The sequence below is a fragment of the Callithrix jacchus genome, chromosome 9 (assembly GCF_049354715.1).
Source record: "Callithrix jacchus isolate 240 chromosome 9, calJac240_pri, whole genome shotgun sequence".
Classification (NCBI taxonomy): Eukaryota; Metazoa; Chordata; class Mammalia; order Primates; family Cebidae; genus Callithrix; species Callithrix jacchus.
In genome coordinates, this window is record NC_133510.1 from 135,793,927 (window position 1) to 135,811,787 (window position 17,861).

Genomic DNA, 17,861 nt, shown 5'->3' on the forward strand with positions numbered 1-17,861 from the left:
CCCTGTCCCCGAGGGAGGGGCTGGTCTCCTGAGCAGTGTCCTGGATCAGGGCTGACATGTAAATAAAAGTGGGTCCAGCCAAGCACCAGGCACCCACGACCAATGGGCCCACCCACAGCTGTCTTCACAGCCTCCAGAATTCTCCGGTAACTGAGGGGGTGGAATGCGTGCTGGGAGCCTTAGGTGAGGCTTGGATGAAATCCCATCCAGAATGTGTTCTGTCACCGATGATCAAGGCGCCTGCTCCGGTGCATCCTTGTCTTCACACACAATTTCCATTCAGTCTGGAGATCACCGTTTGCCACGGAGAGGCGGCCCCAGCTAACAGCGCGTGGATCTCATTTCCTCTGCCCGCCATGTGCTCAGGCTGCAGAATCCAGGCGTCTGTCAGGACAGTGCTCCCGAGTCTATTAACGCCCCCGCCCCCGCCTTCCCCTTTCAGGATCCAGCGCCGCAGACACGGCCTTGGCGATGGGAAGTGACCGCTCTCATCCCTTCACAACCGAATCAACTAGGCGTGAAGGAGCCCCCGCTGGGAGATCAGGCGGGGGCGGAGGTCCCGGCCTGGGACCCGCAGCCGGGGCTGGGTGGGCAGCTCCTGCCCCGGGAAGGGGAACTCCCGGCCCCTCCCCGTGCCCCACGGCAGGAGGTGCGTTCTGGGGGGCAGCCCCTCACTCTGTGGGTCCAGCCGCCTCGCTCCGGGAGGGCTCTGCTGCGACGGTAACGTAGAGGTGCAGCCGCCCTTCTGAGGGGCGCACACTGCGGCGTGAACCCCACGTAGCAGCTGCCGCAGGAGGCCCGATTCACAGGCGGGAACCCGGCACAGAGAGGTTGAGTGACCTGCCCGAGGCCACACAGCACTGCGGCAGAGCCGGGCGGCAATTCTCTCTTCGTGTCGCCCTTTGTGAAACTGGCCCTGTCCTGGGCTCCACGCAGCCCTTCCGGTCCCACGGGAGATCCAGCCCCTTCTCTGCCTGCTGCCCCCGCCCTCCGCCCTTTGCCCTCCGCCCTTTGCCCTCCGCCCTTTGCCCTCCGCCTTGTTCAGGGGAGGGGCCTGCCCGCGCCCGCCCCGCCCTGTTCCCCGCCCCACGCTCCTGATTGGCTCTCGTCTTTGCCTGGATCCCGTGATTGGCTCAGGGGTGAGCACGTGATGCAAGCTAGCCCAATGAAAGCCACGCCCGGGATTTTTGGCGGGACGCGCCCCCTGCAGGTGCAGACTCTCAGCGGGAGGGGCGAGTCTGCACCTGCAGGGGGCGCGGAGGGCTTGGGGGTCCTGGGCGTGGAGCGGCCTGCGGCAGACAGGGCTGGGTGAGAAGGAGGGGGTGAGAGACCGAGAAGCAGGAGAGACAGAGACGAGATGGAGACACAGAGGCAGGGACAGATGGAGAGGGGCAGAGGGAGGGAGCCGCACGGGGAGGACGCTCCTCTGTGCATCCCGAGGCGCCTGGGCTCCCGCGTGTAAAAGTCCTTCGTCCCCTTGCTTCTGGGTCCAGCCTCTGGGAGTTGGTTTCCGTAACTGGCATCAGAAAGACCTTGACACAGACACTGGTGTGCGGTGGACCCGTGGCCAATGGTGGCTCCCAGCGCCTGGACTGGCTTCGGCGAGGACGCCGGGCCGTCTGCAGGGGGACCTGTGCCCCTGCTCGCGGAGCGAGAGGGTCTGGATCCGGTACCAGCCAGGCGAGATGCCAAGCCTCCCACTGCTGCTTGGTTCCCCGAAGTGTCTGCATGTGGGTAACCCCCCCACATAGGCACCAAGGAAGGAGAGCTAAGCAGAATCCTGGCACAATTAAGATCTGAAGAATATCTCAGTTTATAGTCTTGCCACTCAATTATTTACCTATATATGTATAACTACATCTTAGTTCACAGTCGGAGGAATGCCTGGAGCAGACACAGTGCAGAGCATGATTTAAGGGAAAACAGTTATACCAGGACAGGAATCCATGGCCCAGGCGGCCGCGTTCAGTATCGTAAAGACACCCGCTGTATGGCGGGCTTGGGGCGAGAGCCTCTCCTCCTGATAAAGGAGTTGTAGGACCTTGTTCCAGTTCTTGCGGAAGGCCGCCCTCAGACCGGCAATCCACCTTGGTGACTGTGAACTCTATCAGCTCTTGCTACTGTGCTGCTCGAAAAGCATCTTCCTATAGAACCCACTGGAAGCTGCCAGAAGGTGGCGGTAACCTTGACAGCTCTGTCACTGCTGTGTGACTTCAAGCATCCTCCTCTAAATCTTCTTAGTAGCTTGCCCATAGATAGAAGCATTGCACACTGCATCCACTTCACTGCGCCCGACCCACCTTCAAGCCTCGGTGACCTAATGGGGGTGGACCCCTTGCTGCATACGGCCCTTACCTCAATGACCTAATGTGGGTGGACCCCTTGCTGCATACTGCCCTTACCTCAATGACCTAATGGGGGTGGACCCCCTGCTGCACACTGTCCACCTACTGGCCTAGGTGACCTGAAGGGGGTGGACCCCTTGCTGCACACTGTCCACCTCCTGGCCTAGGTGACCTAAAGGGGGTGGACCCCATGTTTTATTGCTCATGACCCTATCACTATCCTTAAAGATGACTTCACTCACTGCCCTGCCCCCTAACCTATACACAACAAATACTCAGGCTTCTGGACATTCGGGGCCTTGCCTGACTCTGCTCATAGGTGCCATGGCCCCCCAAGCCCAGCTGCATTTTCCTTGTACTTCTGTGTCCTGTCTCTTCATTTCTCAGATCCTGTGCCTCAGCACAGCATAAGGGACACCCCATGACCCTGTGAGGCCCTCAGCCCTATATCTGCAGGCCTCCTGCTCTTCCAGAACTGAGGGTTGCTGTTGAGAGGAGCCTGCTCCCTCCTGGAGCCTGACTGCATGATTGTCTCAGCGGAGATGCCACAGGATGTCCCAGGTGTGCCCAGAGGGAACAATATCAGCCAGCCTCTGCCAGGAGTACTCGGGTGAACTAGTTCCACGCCTGTCCAGTCCTTCCCCTGGAACCGGTGTCTTCCCCTGACTTCCAGGCACCCTCCATCCTCGCCTCATCTTCCTTCTGCTACGGGGCTGATGGCTGTTACTTCTCTCTCCTCCCTACGCCTCCTAAGGGGGTACCTTGGGGTCCAGTGCCTGCAGCCTCTCCTCTGCCCTGTCCACACTCAGCCTGGCATCTCACAGTCTCAGGATCCAGTGCCCACAGCCTCTCCTCTGCCCTGTCCACACTCAGCCTGGCATCTCACAGTCTCAGGATCCAGTGCCCACAGCCTCTCCTCTGCCCTGTCCACACTCAACCCAGCATCTCATCAGCCTCATGGCTTCCACGCCTATCTCTCACTGGCCTGGGTGCCTTCTGTGGTTCCAGCCTCTCACACCCACCTGTCCACTCAACGCCTCTCCCGGATGCCAGTGAGCATCTCAAACTTCTCAGGACTTTCCTATTTGGGGATCTCCTGGGGATTGTTCGGGGATTCCCACTCCCCATTTCTAGGGTCTTCTCATCTGATTCCTCTGACGTGGATTAATGCAACTGCAGGAGCTATCCTAATAAATTGAAAAAGTTATCCCAAATTGGCAATCTTGGCCGGTTGTGTCAGTTCACTCCTGTAATCCCAGCACTTTGGGAGGCTGAGGCAGGTAGTTCGCCTGAGGTCAGGAGTTTGAGATTAGCCTGGCCAACAGGGTGAAACCCTGTCTCTACTAAAAATACAAAAAAGTAGCCAGGCATGGTGGTGGGCGCCTGTAATCCCAGCTACTCGGGAGGTTGAGGTGGAGAATTGCTTGAACCTGGGAGGTGGAGTAAGCCAAGATCACACCATTGCACTCCAGCCTGGGTGACAGAGCGAGACTCCATCTCAAAAAAGAAAAAAAAAGAAATGAAGTTAGCAATCCACATTTGCATGCCAACGTTGACTCTGCTGGTGGGATTTAAATAGTTAAGTTGGACGTTTTCTCCTTCAATATTTTGCCTATTAATTTGCTTCAAACTGTTCTCTCAGTCATCACAAAGGCAAAAACCAGCATTGGGAAAGCCCCAAAATCATAAAGCCCAATTGACGAGACGTTGGTCCACTCTGACCTCAGCACTGACCGGGACACAGCCAGGCAGAGGGAGGAAGCAGATGTCTACCTGGCCGGTCACCTGACACAGCCCCTTCTGCGGCCTGAACCAGATGCACCATGTGAGGCCACCAGAGTGTGGCAACGCCGAGATGCTGGATCAGTCTTACCTGAAGGCACTGGAACATTGTGATTATGGGGCAGGACCAGCCTGGGCAACACGGTGAGGTTCCACTTCTAAACAAGAACAAAACGGCCAATTCCTTAGAAAAAATCTCAGGCTGGGCATGGTGGCTCACGCCTGTAATCCCAGCACTTTGGGAGTCTCCTAACTGTGAGGGTTTCTAGCTTTGCAGCCAAACACGTAATCCCTGACAGAGGCCAGTGAACAGTCTTCAGAGAGCGTGTGTGTGGGCTACACACCCATTCCCCATCTCTATGAGCTTATTCCCACTTAGCATGCGTTACCTTTCCTCTGTGGCTGATTCTCTTTACCTTGAAATGGAGCTTTTTTTCCCATTTCACTGCTTTCCACACATCTGCCCCTGAAGCAGCTCTAATGCCCTGTTGACACCACGTCTCCACTTTCCTGTCGTGGAAACACGTGACTCTTAACTCTGGCTCTGCTTTTTGTGCCTCGGTTAAAAAGGCACAGCCAGCCAGCGACCCAAAACCCTGCTTCTTCCTTAAGAAAGGGAGTGTGTGAGCGGCGGAGGGCTGGGGGCTCAGCCAGAGGCCGAGTCATCTACAGAAAACATCTGGGCGGGGAGTCGCCCTGTGGGCTCAGGCTGGGGAATGATTTCCTGGTTTGAGGTGTGAGAGGGTTCAGTGCCTCTCCCTGGGGCAAGAAAATTCAGTGGAGGAGGGAAGGAAGGGTTAGAGAGTGACTTGGAGTTATCCCCTTTCAGTTTGCAGGTAAAATGAGGGGCCCATTTAAAGTTACCATGTGGCAGCTCAATTATGCCTTTTTAAAAAATACATTATTTTGAGATGGCGTCTCCCTCTGTCGCCCAGGCTGGAGTGCAATGATGCGATCTCGGCTCACTGCAACCTCCGTCTTCCGGGGTCAAGCACTTCCCCTGCCTCAGTCTCCTGAGTAGCAGGAGCTACAGGAATGAGCCACCATGCCCTGCTAATTTTTTATATTTTTAGTAGAGATGGGATTTCACCATGCTGGCCAGGCTGTTCTCGAACTCCTGACCTCATGGTCCAGCTCTCTCCGCCTCCCAGAGTGCTGGGATTATGCACATGAGCCACCAAGCCTGGCCCTGGATTATGCCCTTTTGAAGGGACCTCAGCAAGCACTGAATGCCATGGGGTCTAGAGCTTATTTGGGTAACTTTACATCGACAAGAAAATCTATCTGGAGAAATTCACACCCGCCATGGCACTTACTCAACTCTCAGGCTGCAGAGGGTGCGAGGAGTCGCTGACCTCTGACCCCCTTGGTGCTTGGTTCTGTTTCTCTTTTGAGGACTGTGGAGACACCCCACCCCATGTACACCCCCTGCCCCAGGGCCCACTTCGTAGCACCGGGCTCCTGAGCACTTAGCATGCAGTAAATCACCGCGGGTATTGTTGGAATAAAGGCTCTTCACCAGGAGGTCTAGGGAGCCCAGGATTCTGCATTTCTTTTCTTCTTTTTTGAGACAGGGTCTTGCTCTGTTGCCCAGGCTGGAGTGCAGTGGTGCAATCACAGCTCACAGCAGCCTTGACCTGACGGCTTAAGTGATCCTCCCACCTCAGCTTCCCAAAGAGCTGGGTTACAGGCATGAGCCGCCACACCTGCAATCTTTTCTGATTTTAGATTCTTGAACTGTACGTCTTCAGTTCAGCAACCCTCATCTGAAAATCCAGACTCTGAAATGCAAAATCTTCTGAGGGGCATTTCCTGTGAGCTCACGCCACTGCTCAGAATGGTTCGGATTTCGGAGCGTTCTGAGTTTGGAGTTTTGCATGAGGGTGCTCTGCCTGTGCATGCCGGGAACCCTTCCAGCTGCTGGGGAAGTCGCTGAAAACCAGAGGACACATCCCCGCTGCCTCAGATTCCTGTGTGGACAGGGTGGACGGGAAGCAAAGGTGTGCATGAGATCACACCAGACGCATGGAGCGAGATCCCAGCTCGTGGAGAGCCAGGAGGAGCAGGGGTGGAAGGGCTGGCGGTGGGAGAGCTCCAGGTGTCTGCAGCTACGGCTTGGGCAGCACAGCGGGGGCCAGAGGGGAAGCTGGGCAGGCCCCCAGGCTCTGCAGGCCCCGTCCCGGGCTTTGCCCTGAGAGCAGGAAGGCGCTGTGGGTGTCAGCATCAGGCGTTGGTTCTGGCTCCAGCTGGGCAGGACGCTGGGCCATGGGAGGAGGGAACAGGTCGAGGCCGGGGCGGTGCTGAAATGTGTGCCCATCAGCTTTGCCATGTGTCCCACAGAGCTGGGTCCTGCCGTCCCTGACTCTGTGGACCGTGGAGGACACCGTGGACACCGACTCTGTGGACACCGTGGCTTTAGCCCCGAGGCTGGCTCCTGAACGACCCAAGACCTCTGCCTGGTTCTTGGAGCCGCTGCACTGGGGGGTTAGCCACTGCCTAAAGATTCTGACCCCAGGACCACCATGGGGAGACCTGGGGGAGATCCCCACCGAGCCAGGAGTGGCTACATCCAGTCCAGTCACCCTCATGGGACACAGCCCTGGCTGGCGGCACATCCACAGTCAGTCGTGTTTCCAGAGATGGCCCCCGCTGTGTCCTCACCTGTTCCTCCAGACCTGGGAACCCGGGACCTGCACCCCCTACCTGGAGGTGGCCCCTGCCCTGGGCTCAAAGCCTGGCAAGCTGTGGGGCACCCGTAACCAGGAGCCCTTCTCACTATCGAGGATGGAGGAGCCGTCGCTAAGCTCCAGTGGGTCCTTTGCAGCTGGCAGCTAGGACACTCAGGTCCCCGGGTAAGGGGGCCTCTCTGCGCAGCCAGGACAGAGGTGCTGACCAGGTTTCCCGGGCTCTGGGGCCCAGCTGCAAGGGTGGTCCTGCCTGGGAGGCCTGCCCAGCTGCCCCCCACTGGCCTTAATTGCCAGGCTGGCCTGACATCCTTGTAGAGAACAATCAAGCCGTCCTCGCAGCCGGTCGGTGGTGATGGAGACAGCAGACCTGGCTACAGAGAAGCGCAGTGAATACGTCCTCCCCTTGAAAACGCCGGGGCTCCTCAGTGAACTCGGGCCCTGGGTGAAATATAACTTAAGCTGCAGAAGAGAGAAAACATCGGGAAGCAAGTCTGTTCCCTCCTCTGGACACTCCTGCCTGGTCCCCAGGGATGCCGTGGTGACTGGATTCTCACACACCACAGCCCACAGCCCCGTCCTCCAGTGGAGTGGGAGCCGCGCCCTCCCCGGCCTGGCTGTGGCCTTGCCTTTGGGAGAGGGTCCCGGGTGTGCTTGCTGCAGTGAGGGTGGGGGCCCTGACTTCCTGGACAAGGGGACGTCCTTCCCCAGAGGCCACCACCGTCAACCTGCACTGTCCTCTCAGGGGCCCGGTGGGGACCCTGGACAAATGGCTGCGGCATCCTCTGTGGCCTGAGGATGGGTCAGCGGGCAGCAGCTCCACAGGCCTGGGACACTTGCTGCGACCCCAGGTCCCGGGGGGCAGAGCCGGCACTGTGGTTCACCCGAGGTGCTGCTGTCTCAGGGCTGTGGAACGGGATGGCCTTAGCAGAGGATGGACAGGGCAGGCCGGGGAGCACCAGGAGGCCGAGTCTGTGCCCGCACAGCCGGGGAGGCACTTCTGGGCAGGGACAGATCCCTCTCAGGCAGAGGCCCAGCTGTCCTGTGTGGAGAGCTTCCCTGACTCACCTTCCCCACAGGTAGCTCCAGCTTCCTGGCACCCCTCCTCCCGCAGAGACACTGGAGGCACATGGGGAACGCACCCAGTATAGTGAAAAATCTTATTTTCCCAAACTCCACAGAAACATCAACTGTGTGTGTGTCAGAGTCAGTTGGGGGCAGATGCCACACAACATGGGCACAGGGTATCAAAGGTGACGGGTCACCCGCTGGTTCCAGGAGGGGCAGCTGGAGCCCAGCAGGCACCCAGAGCTTCAGGCGGCCCCTAGGGTGGACGCAGCTGACCTCCAGATTTTATGACTTTATTACTCAGAAAACACAGAGGGATGAGACACACCCGCTCGTCCAGCCGGGAGCCTTTATTCCCACTTGACCAGGCCCCGCGCTGCAGAACACATGGCGCCACCGGCTGCTCTTCGCCGCTTAATTCCACACATTTCCGAGCCCCAGGAAGAGCAGCACGAACCCGAGCGAAGCTTCCACGGGAACCACCCCCGGCACACGCGGTCCAGCGTGAGGTTCCCAGGGCCCAGGCCGGTTCCCCGCACCCAGGTTCCAGCTCAGTCACTTAATGAGAAGCCGGAGCCGAGGAAACGGTCGGGGTCGGGGCCCGGAGCAGCCGCAGAAGAGGAAGTGAACCTGGCCACAGCATCTCCGTGCCAGCCCCGTGGGGGCGGACAGCACCCGGAGGCTGACACCCTCACTCAGCTCCCTCCCGAGACGGACGCCTGACACCTCTGCCATGCACCTGCTGCTGCTCCCAGCACCCACAACAGGGCCTGGTGGGGCCCAAGAGCTCTAAAGAAAGGGTCTGGGGCGTTTCACCCCAGACGGGAGCTCTGGGCTCCAGCAAACACACTCACACCCCCACAGCGTTTTCGCTACTGGCAACCTGGCCTTGCCCTGCCCCCACGGCTCCACACCGCATATCTCCTGGATTTTCCGTCAGGCTCAGCCAAGGTCAGGGGAGGGAGAGGAGAAGCCGGGCCGGTCCTCCTCCAACACATCCAACCCCAGTTTCCAGGGGGCTGGTCCCAGGTCCCCTTTCCACGGCCCCCCAGGCTCTGCTTGTCTCCAACCCAGTGCCCACACCCTACAGAGTCAGTGCCCAGCCCAGGGGCCTTCTCTGTGGCCCCCACTTTATGAGATGGACGGTGAGGTGAGGCCTCTCGAAGAGGGTGCCCAGGTGCTCTGCCCTCACCGTGGGTTCACAGCCCACCTCTCACGGCTGTGGTCCTGGCCTGGTCGCTGGCGCTCCATGTGACTTCGCTGTGGTGCCCTGGAGGAAGCTGAGCCTCCCACCCAGACTCAGCAGGGGCAGGCACCGGGCCAGGATCACGGAGCAGCGGATGCAGCGGTGGGGACTGTCCTCCCTCAGCTGGATGCAGCACTGGCTCTTACGGTCGCTGTGGCTGCTGCAGAAGTCGCCGTCTGGCTGAGGATGCCGGTGGGCAGAAGCCGTGGAGAGGAGCCGTCTCCAGTGCCCCCAGCCTCCATCTGCCCGGGTGCCCGAAGCTCACCTGCCCTCATCCACCCCGGGTGCCTGCAGCTCACCTTGCGCCGGGGCACGCACTGAAGGAAGATGGTCTGGGCATGCAGAACTTCTGAGGACTATAGTTGCTGCGGAAGCAGCTGTACCCATTGGGCTACAGGACAGGAGATGACTTGTCCCTGCACCCGCCACCCACTCCCTGGCTCTTCCAGGGCAGGAAGGAGGGGTCACCGGCGGTCTCGCTCCTCCGCCCCACCCCCCGCCATGCACCTTCCGCCAGAGCAGGCACCTCAGTAGGATGGTCTTGGGGTTGCAGTGCTTGCTGGGGTCCAGGCTGTCGGTGGTACAGCAGGTGCTCTGGCACTCCTCGTTGCTCCTGCATTCCTCCCTGACGCCCACTCACTGGCTCACTCACCTGCGGCGCTCGGGAGGGGCCTCCCCTTCCCTGCTCCCCTGTGTCACCATCCTTCACACTTGGGTTCCTTGGGAAGTTTCTGGAACAAACCCAGACCTCGGTGGCTCTGGAGGGTCTGTGCTGGGGGCCCGGGCCAAGAAAGGGAAGGCCTGCCAGGAGCCACGTGGATGAGGGTAAACCAAGGCACCAAGGGCAGGGACGCAGCAGCAGAGTGAAGCTCTAGGGCAGCCCAGTGCCCGGCATCTTACAGGAGAAGAAACAGGCTCAGAGAGGGTGAGCAAGGCACCTGGGGTGGCACAGCCAGCAGAGGCGAGCCGAGAGCCAGGCCTACCCCTGCGACCACAGCTTGTACCCACCCCCCAACCACATACAGAGAAGGCGCCGCGTGCGTGTGACCCTGGTCTCGTGGCTGTGTCTACTGACATTACCGCTTTCAACCCTAATTCTGAATTTTAAGATAATGACAGTAATCCCATTGCCGGTTAATATAAATAACAACATTTTATTTAAAATGGGTTTACTTTCTGGCCGGGCGCAGTGGCTTATGCCTGTAATCCCAGCATTTTGGGAGGTTGATGCAGGCGGATCAGGAGGTCAGGAGTTTGAGACCAGCCTGGCCAACATGACAAAACCCCGTCTCTACTAAAAATACGAAGTGTAGCTGGGTGCGGTGGCCCATGCCTGCCATCTCAGCTACTCGGGAGGCTGAGGCGGGAGAATTGCTTGAACTCAAGAACGTGGGAGACGGAGGCTGCAGTGAGCTGCGATTGTGCCACTGCACTCCAGCCTGGGGGACAGAGTGAGGCTCCATCTAAAATAAAATTAATAAATTAACAAAATAAAAAGGAAAAACGGGCACATTTTCAAAAACAAGTGCAGCTCCCACATGGCCGTGCTCCTTCCTGCCTGGCTGGCGGCTGTGGCCCCAGGGCTGCTCTGCGTGCTGGTGCCACCCCATAGCCTCAGGTGTGCTCGGACAGCACAGCGGGGGTGTGGCCAGGAAGGTGAGTGTGGCTTCGGGGAGGCCTTCACCCGGGAAGGCACTTCATGTGACTTTGAGAGCCCACTGACAGAAGGTGGCAGCCCCGGGGTGCAGGGCCTGTAGGGGCATCAGGGGAGGCTGGCACCCACCTTGTGGGACAGGTACACCTGCTTCTTCCACGGCCTGTCCTCCGCCAAGGACCCCAGCAGCAGCAGCAACATCCACACTGGGCCGGCCATCGGGCACGTGTGCCTGCAGAGACCCAGGGTCCCGTGGGAGTGTGTCCACCCAGCCTCCGAGACCCAGGGTCCCGTGGGAGTGTGTCCACGCCAGCCTCCGAGACCCAGGGTCCCGTGGGAGTGTGTCCACGCCAGCCTCCGAGACCCAGGGTCCCGTGGGAGTGTGTCCACGCCAGCCTTGTCCTGCCCAGCACCTGGCACTGGCATCCCTGGTCCCTTCCCTTCCCTTCCTGCTCTTTTGCAAGATAGACTTTTTTAAAAAATGGACTTTATTTTCTAGAGCAGTTTTAGGTTTACAAAAAATGTGCAGAAAATAGAATTCTCATATGCCCACCTTCTTTCCCCTGCCTCAGTTTCCCCTATTATAAACATGCTACACTCGTGTGGTGCATTTGTCACCATTGATAGACACGCAGGGACTTGCTGTCATCACCCGGAGCCCACAGCTCACTGTGGGAGACTCGAGTGTGCCTGCTTCTGGTCCGGGAGTCCACGGCTCAGGGCGGGGTGGCTCAGGTGTGCCTGTTGCAGGTCTGGGAGTCCATGGCTCACTGTGGGAGGCTCAGGTGTGCCTGTTGCAGGTCTGGGAGTCCACGGCTCACTGTGGGAGGCTCGAGTGTGCCTGCTTCGGGTCTAGGAGTCCACGGCTCAGGGCGGGGTGGCTCAGGTGTGCCTGCTGTGGGTCTGGGAGTCCACGGCTCCCTGTGGGAGGCTCAGGTGCGCCTGTTGCGGGTCTGGGAGTCCATGGCTCACTGTGGGAGGCTCAGGTGTGCCTGCTGTGGGTCTGGGAGTCCACGGCTCCCTGTGGGAGGCTCAGGTGTGCCGGCTGTGGGTCTGGGAGTCCACGGCTCCCTGTGGGAGGCTCAGGTGTGCCTGTTGCAGGTCTGGGAGTCCATGGCTCACTGTGGGAGGCTCAGGTGTGCCTGCTGCGGGTCTGGGAGTCCATGGCTCAGGGCGGGGTGGCTCAGGTGCGCCTGCTCTGGGTCTGGGTCAATGTGTTCTCCCGGAACCATCTCAATATCCTGCAGAGTGGATCTGATGCCCTAGAAATCCTCGGTGCCCGTCTATTCGCTCCTCCCTCCCCCGGCTGCTGACGACAGCCGAGCTTCTCACTGTCTGCACAGTTTTGCCTTTTCCAGGACGCGGTTTGGTTAGAATCAGTCTGCAGTCTTTTCGGGTCAGCTCATTTCACTGAGTAAAGGGCAATTTAAGGTTCCTGCTTGGCTTTTCGTCGCATAGTCACTCATTTCGTTTTAGTACTGAGTGGAAAATGGATTTTTTTTAACACGATGGATTTTGGCCTTTTTCGCCACCTGACCGCTGCCCTTGCGAGTCGCATGCCTGCTCCCGGGAAGGGCCTGTCCCAGTCAGCTTTGCCCTGTCGCCGCAGCGTCCCCCCGTGGCTGAAGTTGACATCCGCGACGTGAAGGAGCAGATTTACAATCGGGCCTGACTCCTTCACAGATGGTTGTGACCCTGAGAGGTGCACAGGCAGACACAATCTTAGGAATTCTGAAGTCTAAGGGACTGGCCCTGACCTCCCCGAAGATCGCTACCATTTAACTAAGAAAGCAGCCGCCGTTCAAAAGCATCTTGAGAGGAACGGAAAGGATAAGGGTGCGAAATTCTGTCTGATTCTGATAGTCGGATTCACCGTTTGGCTCAATATTATAAGACTGAGCGAGTCCTCCCTCCCGACTGGAAATATGACTCATCTGCAGCCTCTGCCCTGGTCACATAAATCTATGTACTCAAGCACTAAAATAATTGTTTAACCACAAAGAAAAGGATTTTGAAGAAAGCTTTTCCCAGCGGACGACGGTGCCCTGATGAATTTGAACATAAGCACCTGCCGTGAGCAGGAGCTGGAGCCTTGCACTGGGGTCCTCCTGGAGGGGCTCCTGCTGCCCAGCCCCGAAGCCACGAGGGCATCGGACGAGGCGGTCAGCAGCCAGGCCATGCTCACTGTGAGCTCATGCCCGACGGCACTGCCCCACCACAGCAAGCAGTTCTGGGTGCTGCCCAATTCACAGATCTTTGCTCAAACTGTTAAAATCATTTTGTCTGAAGTTTTTCTTTTAACAGGAGGTCACCGTTGGGCTTCACGACTCACTTTTGTCCTGCGAGAATGAACACACAGACACTGCACAGGCCACACGCAGACACGAGCCCTGGTGCATTCGTGGTGGATGGCCACGGGGAAAGGAGGGGCTCTGGCCGCACGTCTCCACCAGCCCCAGGTGGCCAGGACTCAGTTGGTGACCCCACTTCCGACTCAAGACCAGCCAGAGGAACCCAAATATACCCCCATCCCTGGGCTGCTCACCCCCCCGCGCCCACTGCAGGGACAGCCCAGCCCCAGCATGGCTGCACCACACGGCAGTCCCCGAAGAGGGTCAGGAACTGGAGGGGCAGCGGAAGGGGCAGAGGAATGGATTTACTTCCCTCACGGGAAGTCAAAGGTCAAAGGTCTCGGGTGCCCCTCGTCCCTGATCCCGGAGCCCCAGACAACTGAGTCATGTCAGCGCTTTCCAGATGAATGGACATCAGAGCAAACCTATCAGTGGCACTTTCTTTAGAGAAGGGATCTCGCTCTGCTGCCCAGGCTGGAGTACAGTGTCACAGCCACAGCTCATACAGCCTCAACCTCCTGGGCTCAAGTGATCCTCCCAACTCGGCCTCCTGAGGAGCTGGAACGGCAGGTGTGAGCCATTGTGCCCAATTTTAAACATAATTTTTCATGTAACTACATAAAAGCAAAATGGAATCACAACCAGAACATTTTTAAACTTCAAACTTGCAGTATCCTTTCTGTACCTGGAACCAGGAAACGTTCTGTCCTGCTCTCAACCCGTTTCACGCGGCCTTGAAAAGTTCCCAGGCCTGGTTTCCAAACTGAGCACGATGTACCCGACAGATCAAACGGCCCCGCTCAGCTCAGGAACAGGCAGCAGCCTGCACGGGGAAGGGCCGGTGTCTAAAAGGTCACAGGTCACCACCACTCACAGTGGCCCGAAGGTGGAGGAGTGAAGAACACAGCGGGATGTGTGTGTGCAGAGGGACGTCGGTCGCCCGGAAATGGACGGCAGCTCAGACCCAGGTGCGGCACAGTCGGCCAAGGGCCGGATGCTGAGGGAACAAGCCCCTCACAGAAGCTCAAATGCCACTGGATCCCACGTGTGGGGTCCCTAGAGTCGCCAAACCCATAGAGACAGGCAGTGCAATGGTGGTGCCCGGGGCTGGAGTGGGGGCAGTGGTGTTTAATGGGGTGTGTGGGGCTGGGGTGGGGGGAGTGGCGTTTAATGGGGCGTGCGGGGCTGCAGTGGGGGGAGTGGTGTTTAATGGGGTGTGCGGGGCTGGAGTGGGGTTGTGGTGTTTAATGGGGCGTGCGGGGCTGCAGTGGGGGGAGCGGTGTTTAATGGGGTGTGCAGGGCTGCAGTGGGGGGAGTGGTGTTTAATGGGGTGTGTGGGGCTGGGGTGGGGGGAGTGGTGTTTAATGGGACGTGCGGGGCTGCAGTGGGGGGAGTGGCGTTTAATGGGGCGTGCGGGGCTGCAGTGGGGGGAGTGGTGTTTAATGGGGTGTGTGGGGCTGGGGTGGGGGGAGTGGTGTTTAATGGGGTGTGCGGGGATGGAGTGGGGTTGTGGTGTTTAATGGGGCGTGTGGGGCTGCAGTGGGGGGAGTGGCGTTTAATGGGGCGTGCGGGGCTGCAGTGGGGGGAGTGGCGTTTAATGGGGTGTGCGGGGCTGGAGTGGGGGAAGTGGTGTTTAATGGGGTGTGTGGGGCTGGAGTGGGGTTGTGGTGTTTAATGGGGTCCAATCTACGTTTGGGGAGACATCAAGTTCTGGAGATGAAAGCGTTGACCGTTCTACAGCTGTATAAATGTGCTTCATGCCACTGAACAGTGCACTTAAAAATCATTAAAATGGGGGGCCGGGCACAGTGGCTCACACCTGTAACCCCAACACTTTGGGAGGCCGAGGCCGGCAGATCACTTGAAGTCAGGAGCTCGAGACCATCCTGGCCAACACGGTGAAACCCCATCTCTACTAAAAATACAAACATTAGCTGGGCATAGTGGTGGGTGCCTGTAATTCCAGCTACTCAGGAGACTGAGGCAGGAGAATCTCTTGAACCCTGGAGGCGGAGGTTGCAGTGAGCAGAGATTGCACCACAGCACTCCAGCCTGGGCGACAGAGCGAGACTCCGTCTCAAGAAAACATTGTGAAAATGGTCAACTTTATGTTAAGTGTATTTCCCGGTGATAAAGGCAAAGGTTGCAGACCTCACAAGTGTCCTGGAGGTGCTGCTGCCCCGGGGGGAAGCTTATTATTTGCAAGTGTTTTACACGTGGGGGGGCTCTATTCCAGGGCCTTTGCTTAGAAATCTCTGGAATCAGATACTTCTTCAGTTTCCTGCAGTTGTCAGTATCTAGCTTGTTTCCACAGCAGCTCAAGCGGCTATGTGGAAAGCTTGATGCTAAACCTGGTCAAAGACATGACAAACCCCCAAGAATCACCTGCAGAACCACAGCTTCATGCTTAAGGATAAGCCGCTGGGGTTGCTGCTAGAACCCCTGATCCGACTCTTCTGCCCTCCTCTGCAGGGGCCCAGGAGGGCTGGGCCGGGCACCTGGTGGATGGGGTCATCCCCACAGCGCACCCCGACCGAGGGCAGAGCCAGCTGCGCTGCAGGGTCGACCCTGGGCTCTCGGCCGCGTGTGCCCTGTCGGGAGCCACACCCAGAAAACAGTGTGCGGGTGGCTCACGAGACGGGGCATCCCTTGCTGAAAACGTCCCCGGTGGCTGACAGCTGCTGGCACGTTGGGCGGCCCTACCTGCCTTCCTCAGGTCCCACCGGCTCCTCTGTGCAGAGGTGAGGCGGCCAGGCTGCAGCTCCCAGACCAGACGCCAGCCCCAAAGCAGAGGTGTACACAGAGTGGGGCTGGGCAGCCCGGCAGCACCCTGGCACAGTCGCAGCCCCGTCTCTTCTTTCTCCTTCCTGTTTCGCCTTCGGTCCCAGGAGAAAGACTCGTCTCCCTGCGGGAGAGGCTGTGTGTAGGCATCTGGTCAGGGGCCAAGCCCACAGGGCTACTGACTCCCGACCACAGGAGAAGCTGGACACTGCCACCCGCCTCTGCAGCCAGATGCTGGGACAGCTGGGGCTTGACTGCCCTGGTTTCCCCCCGCACTTCCAACTCAGGACCAACCAGAGGACACCAAAGATACCCTCTCACCAACCACAGGACATCTCACTTTCCATCAGTGGACCCTGCCCTCCCCACAACAATCTCGGGACCTGTGCCTGCCCCCTGCCAGTCCCAGGGTGGGGGCCCCCAGGCTCTGAGGTCAGAGCCTGGCCTTGCTCTCACCTGGGTGGTCTTCATTTATTTCCACACACATCTGCTCTTGCAGTAAATGTGGATGGACTGTCTGCTCATTATTTATTTGTGATTGGCCATGTGCCCGGTGCCGTGGCAGGCTGGGGGGAGCAGGCTGTGCCCCGCTATCAACTTGGCGTTCTTGGTCCAGTGCGAGAGCTGGGCCTGAGAGCAAACACTGCGCAGGGCATGTGGCATCGTTGGGGCACGATGGAGCTGCCAGGGCACACTGTGCAGCAGGGTGTCAGAGAGACTTCAGAGACACCAGCACAACACCTGTGGCCAGGAGCACAGCCCATGGGGGATGGGAGAGCGAGGAGAGTGCCAGGCAGGGGAGGAGCGGTGGCAGGGCACAGCCCAGTGTCTGGGGAGCAGAGGTGGGGAGAGGGACACTGGAGAGGGTAGGAGGAGCCAGCCCTGGAGCATGAGCACCAGGCATGCTGCCCTTCCTAATGCTGGGGTCATTAAGGGGGTCTGGGGTGGGAAGCTCCTGAGTGTGTGGTGGCCTCTGTAACCAGCAGAGAGGCTGGAGGTGAGAGGACCCTGGCAAGAGTGTGCAGGCCTGGCAGCTGGAGGGGATGGGAGGCTGAGTCACGCAGGGCTGGGGGGACAGGGAGCAGAGAGAAAAAGGCAGGGAAGAGCAGTAGGGATGCCAAGGGGCGTGAATGTGGGGAGCAAGGGTGGGAATCCAGAGGGAATCCCTCGGCTTTGGCGACAGGAATGAGGGATACATGTGTCCAGTCTAGAGTAGCATCTCCACTGCAAACCACCAGAAAACAAAGCACCCCAAATCTCAGTAGCCCAAAAAGATGACTTGTGATGGTGGCTCTTATCTGTGGGTTGACTGTGCTCAGCAGGGCGGTTCTCACGTCTTGCTCAGGCATCAGCTTTCAGGTAGAGTGGGTAGGCTGCCGAAAATTATCTGAAGACTCGACGGGCGTCTCCTTCACTCCTGCATCTGGTGCCTGGAGGGAGCCCAATAGCTTGGAGCCCATCAGCTCTTCTCCTCTTCACATGGCCCCCCATGTGGCTCGCAGAGGCTTCCTCGCAACATGGTGGTCCCAGGGTGGCTAACCCCTTCCCCAGAGCAAGAGCCCCAGGAGGATCTGCAAGGCTTCTTCTGAGCTACCCAGAGGTCACACGGCATCACCTCAACCACATTCTATCGGCCAAAAGTGAGTCCCAGAGAGAGCTCAGGATCCATGTGGGAGGAAATAAACGGAGAATTACCTAAGCCAGGGCTGTGCGCTCGAGTGGCCAGTGGAAGCCAAAGAGTGAGCAGCCATCCTAACCCCGGGAAAGCGCGTGGGGCGAGAAGCAGAGTGCGGAAGGGGGGAGGGAGAGGAGCAGGGTGCGGAAGGCAGGGAGAGAAGGAGACGGGAGCATGGTTTTTGGAGTGATGAAAATATCCTAAATTTAGATCATGGTGGAGTTTGCACAAGCCTGTAATTATGTTAATAACAATGAATGTCCATTTTAAATGGA

The 17,861-nt window shown here is 58.6% G+C and overlaps 1 protein-coding gene and 1 pseudogene across 1 annotated transcript; one reads left to right on the forward strand and one right to left on the reverse strand.

Moving 5' to 3' along the window:
- Positions 1–9,092: 9,092 nt before the first annotated feature.
- Positions 9,093–10,998, reverse strand: LRCOL1 (leucine rich colipase like 1). The gene is given in 7 exon segments (XM_078338172.1): positions 9,093–9,305; positions 9,425–9,459; positions 9,462–9,516; positions 9,633–9,760; positions 9,965–10,020; positions 10,664–10,803; positions 10,909–10,998. Coding segments are annotated over 7 exon segments (717 nt in total).
- Positions 10,999–11,813: 815 nt separating this feature from the next.
- LOC118144476 (small ribosomal subunit protein uS15 pseudogene) lies at positions 11,814–12,775 on the forward strand (annotated as a pseudogene).
- Positions 12,776–17,861: the final 5,086 nt, after the last annotated feature.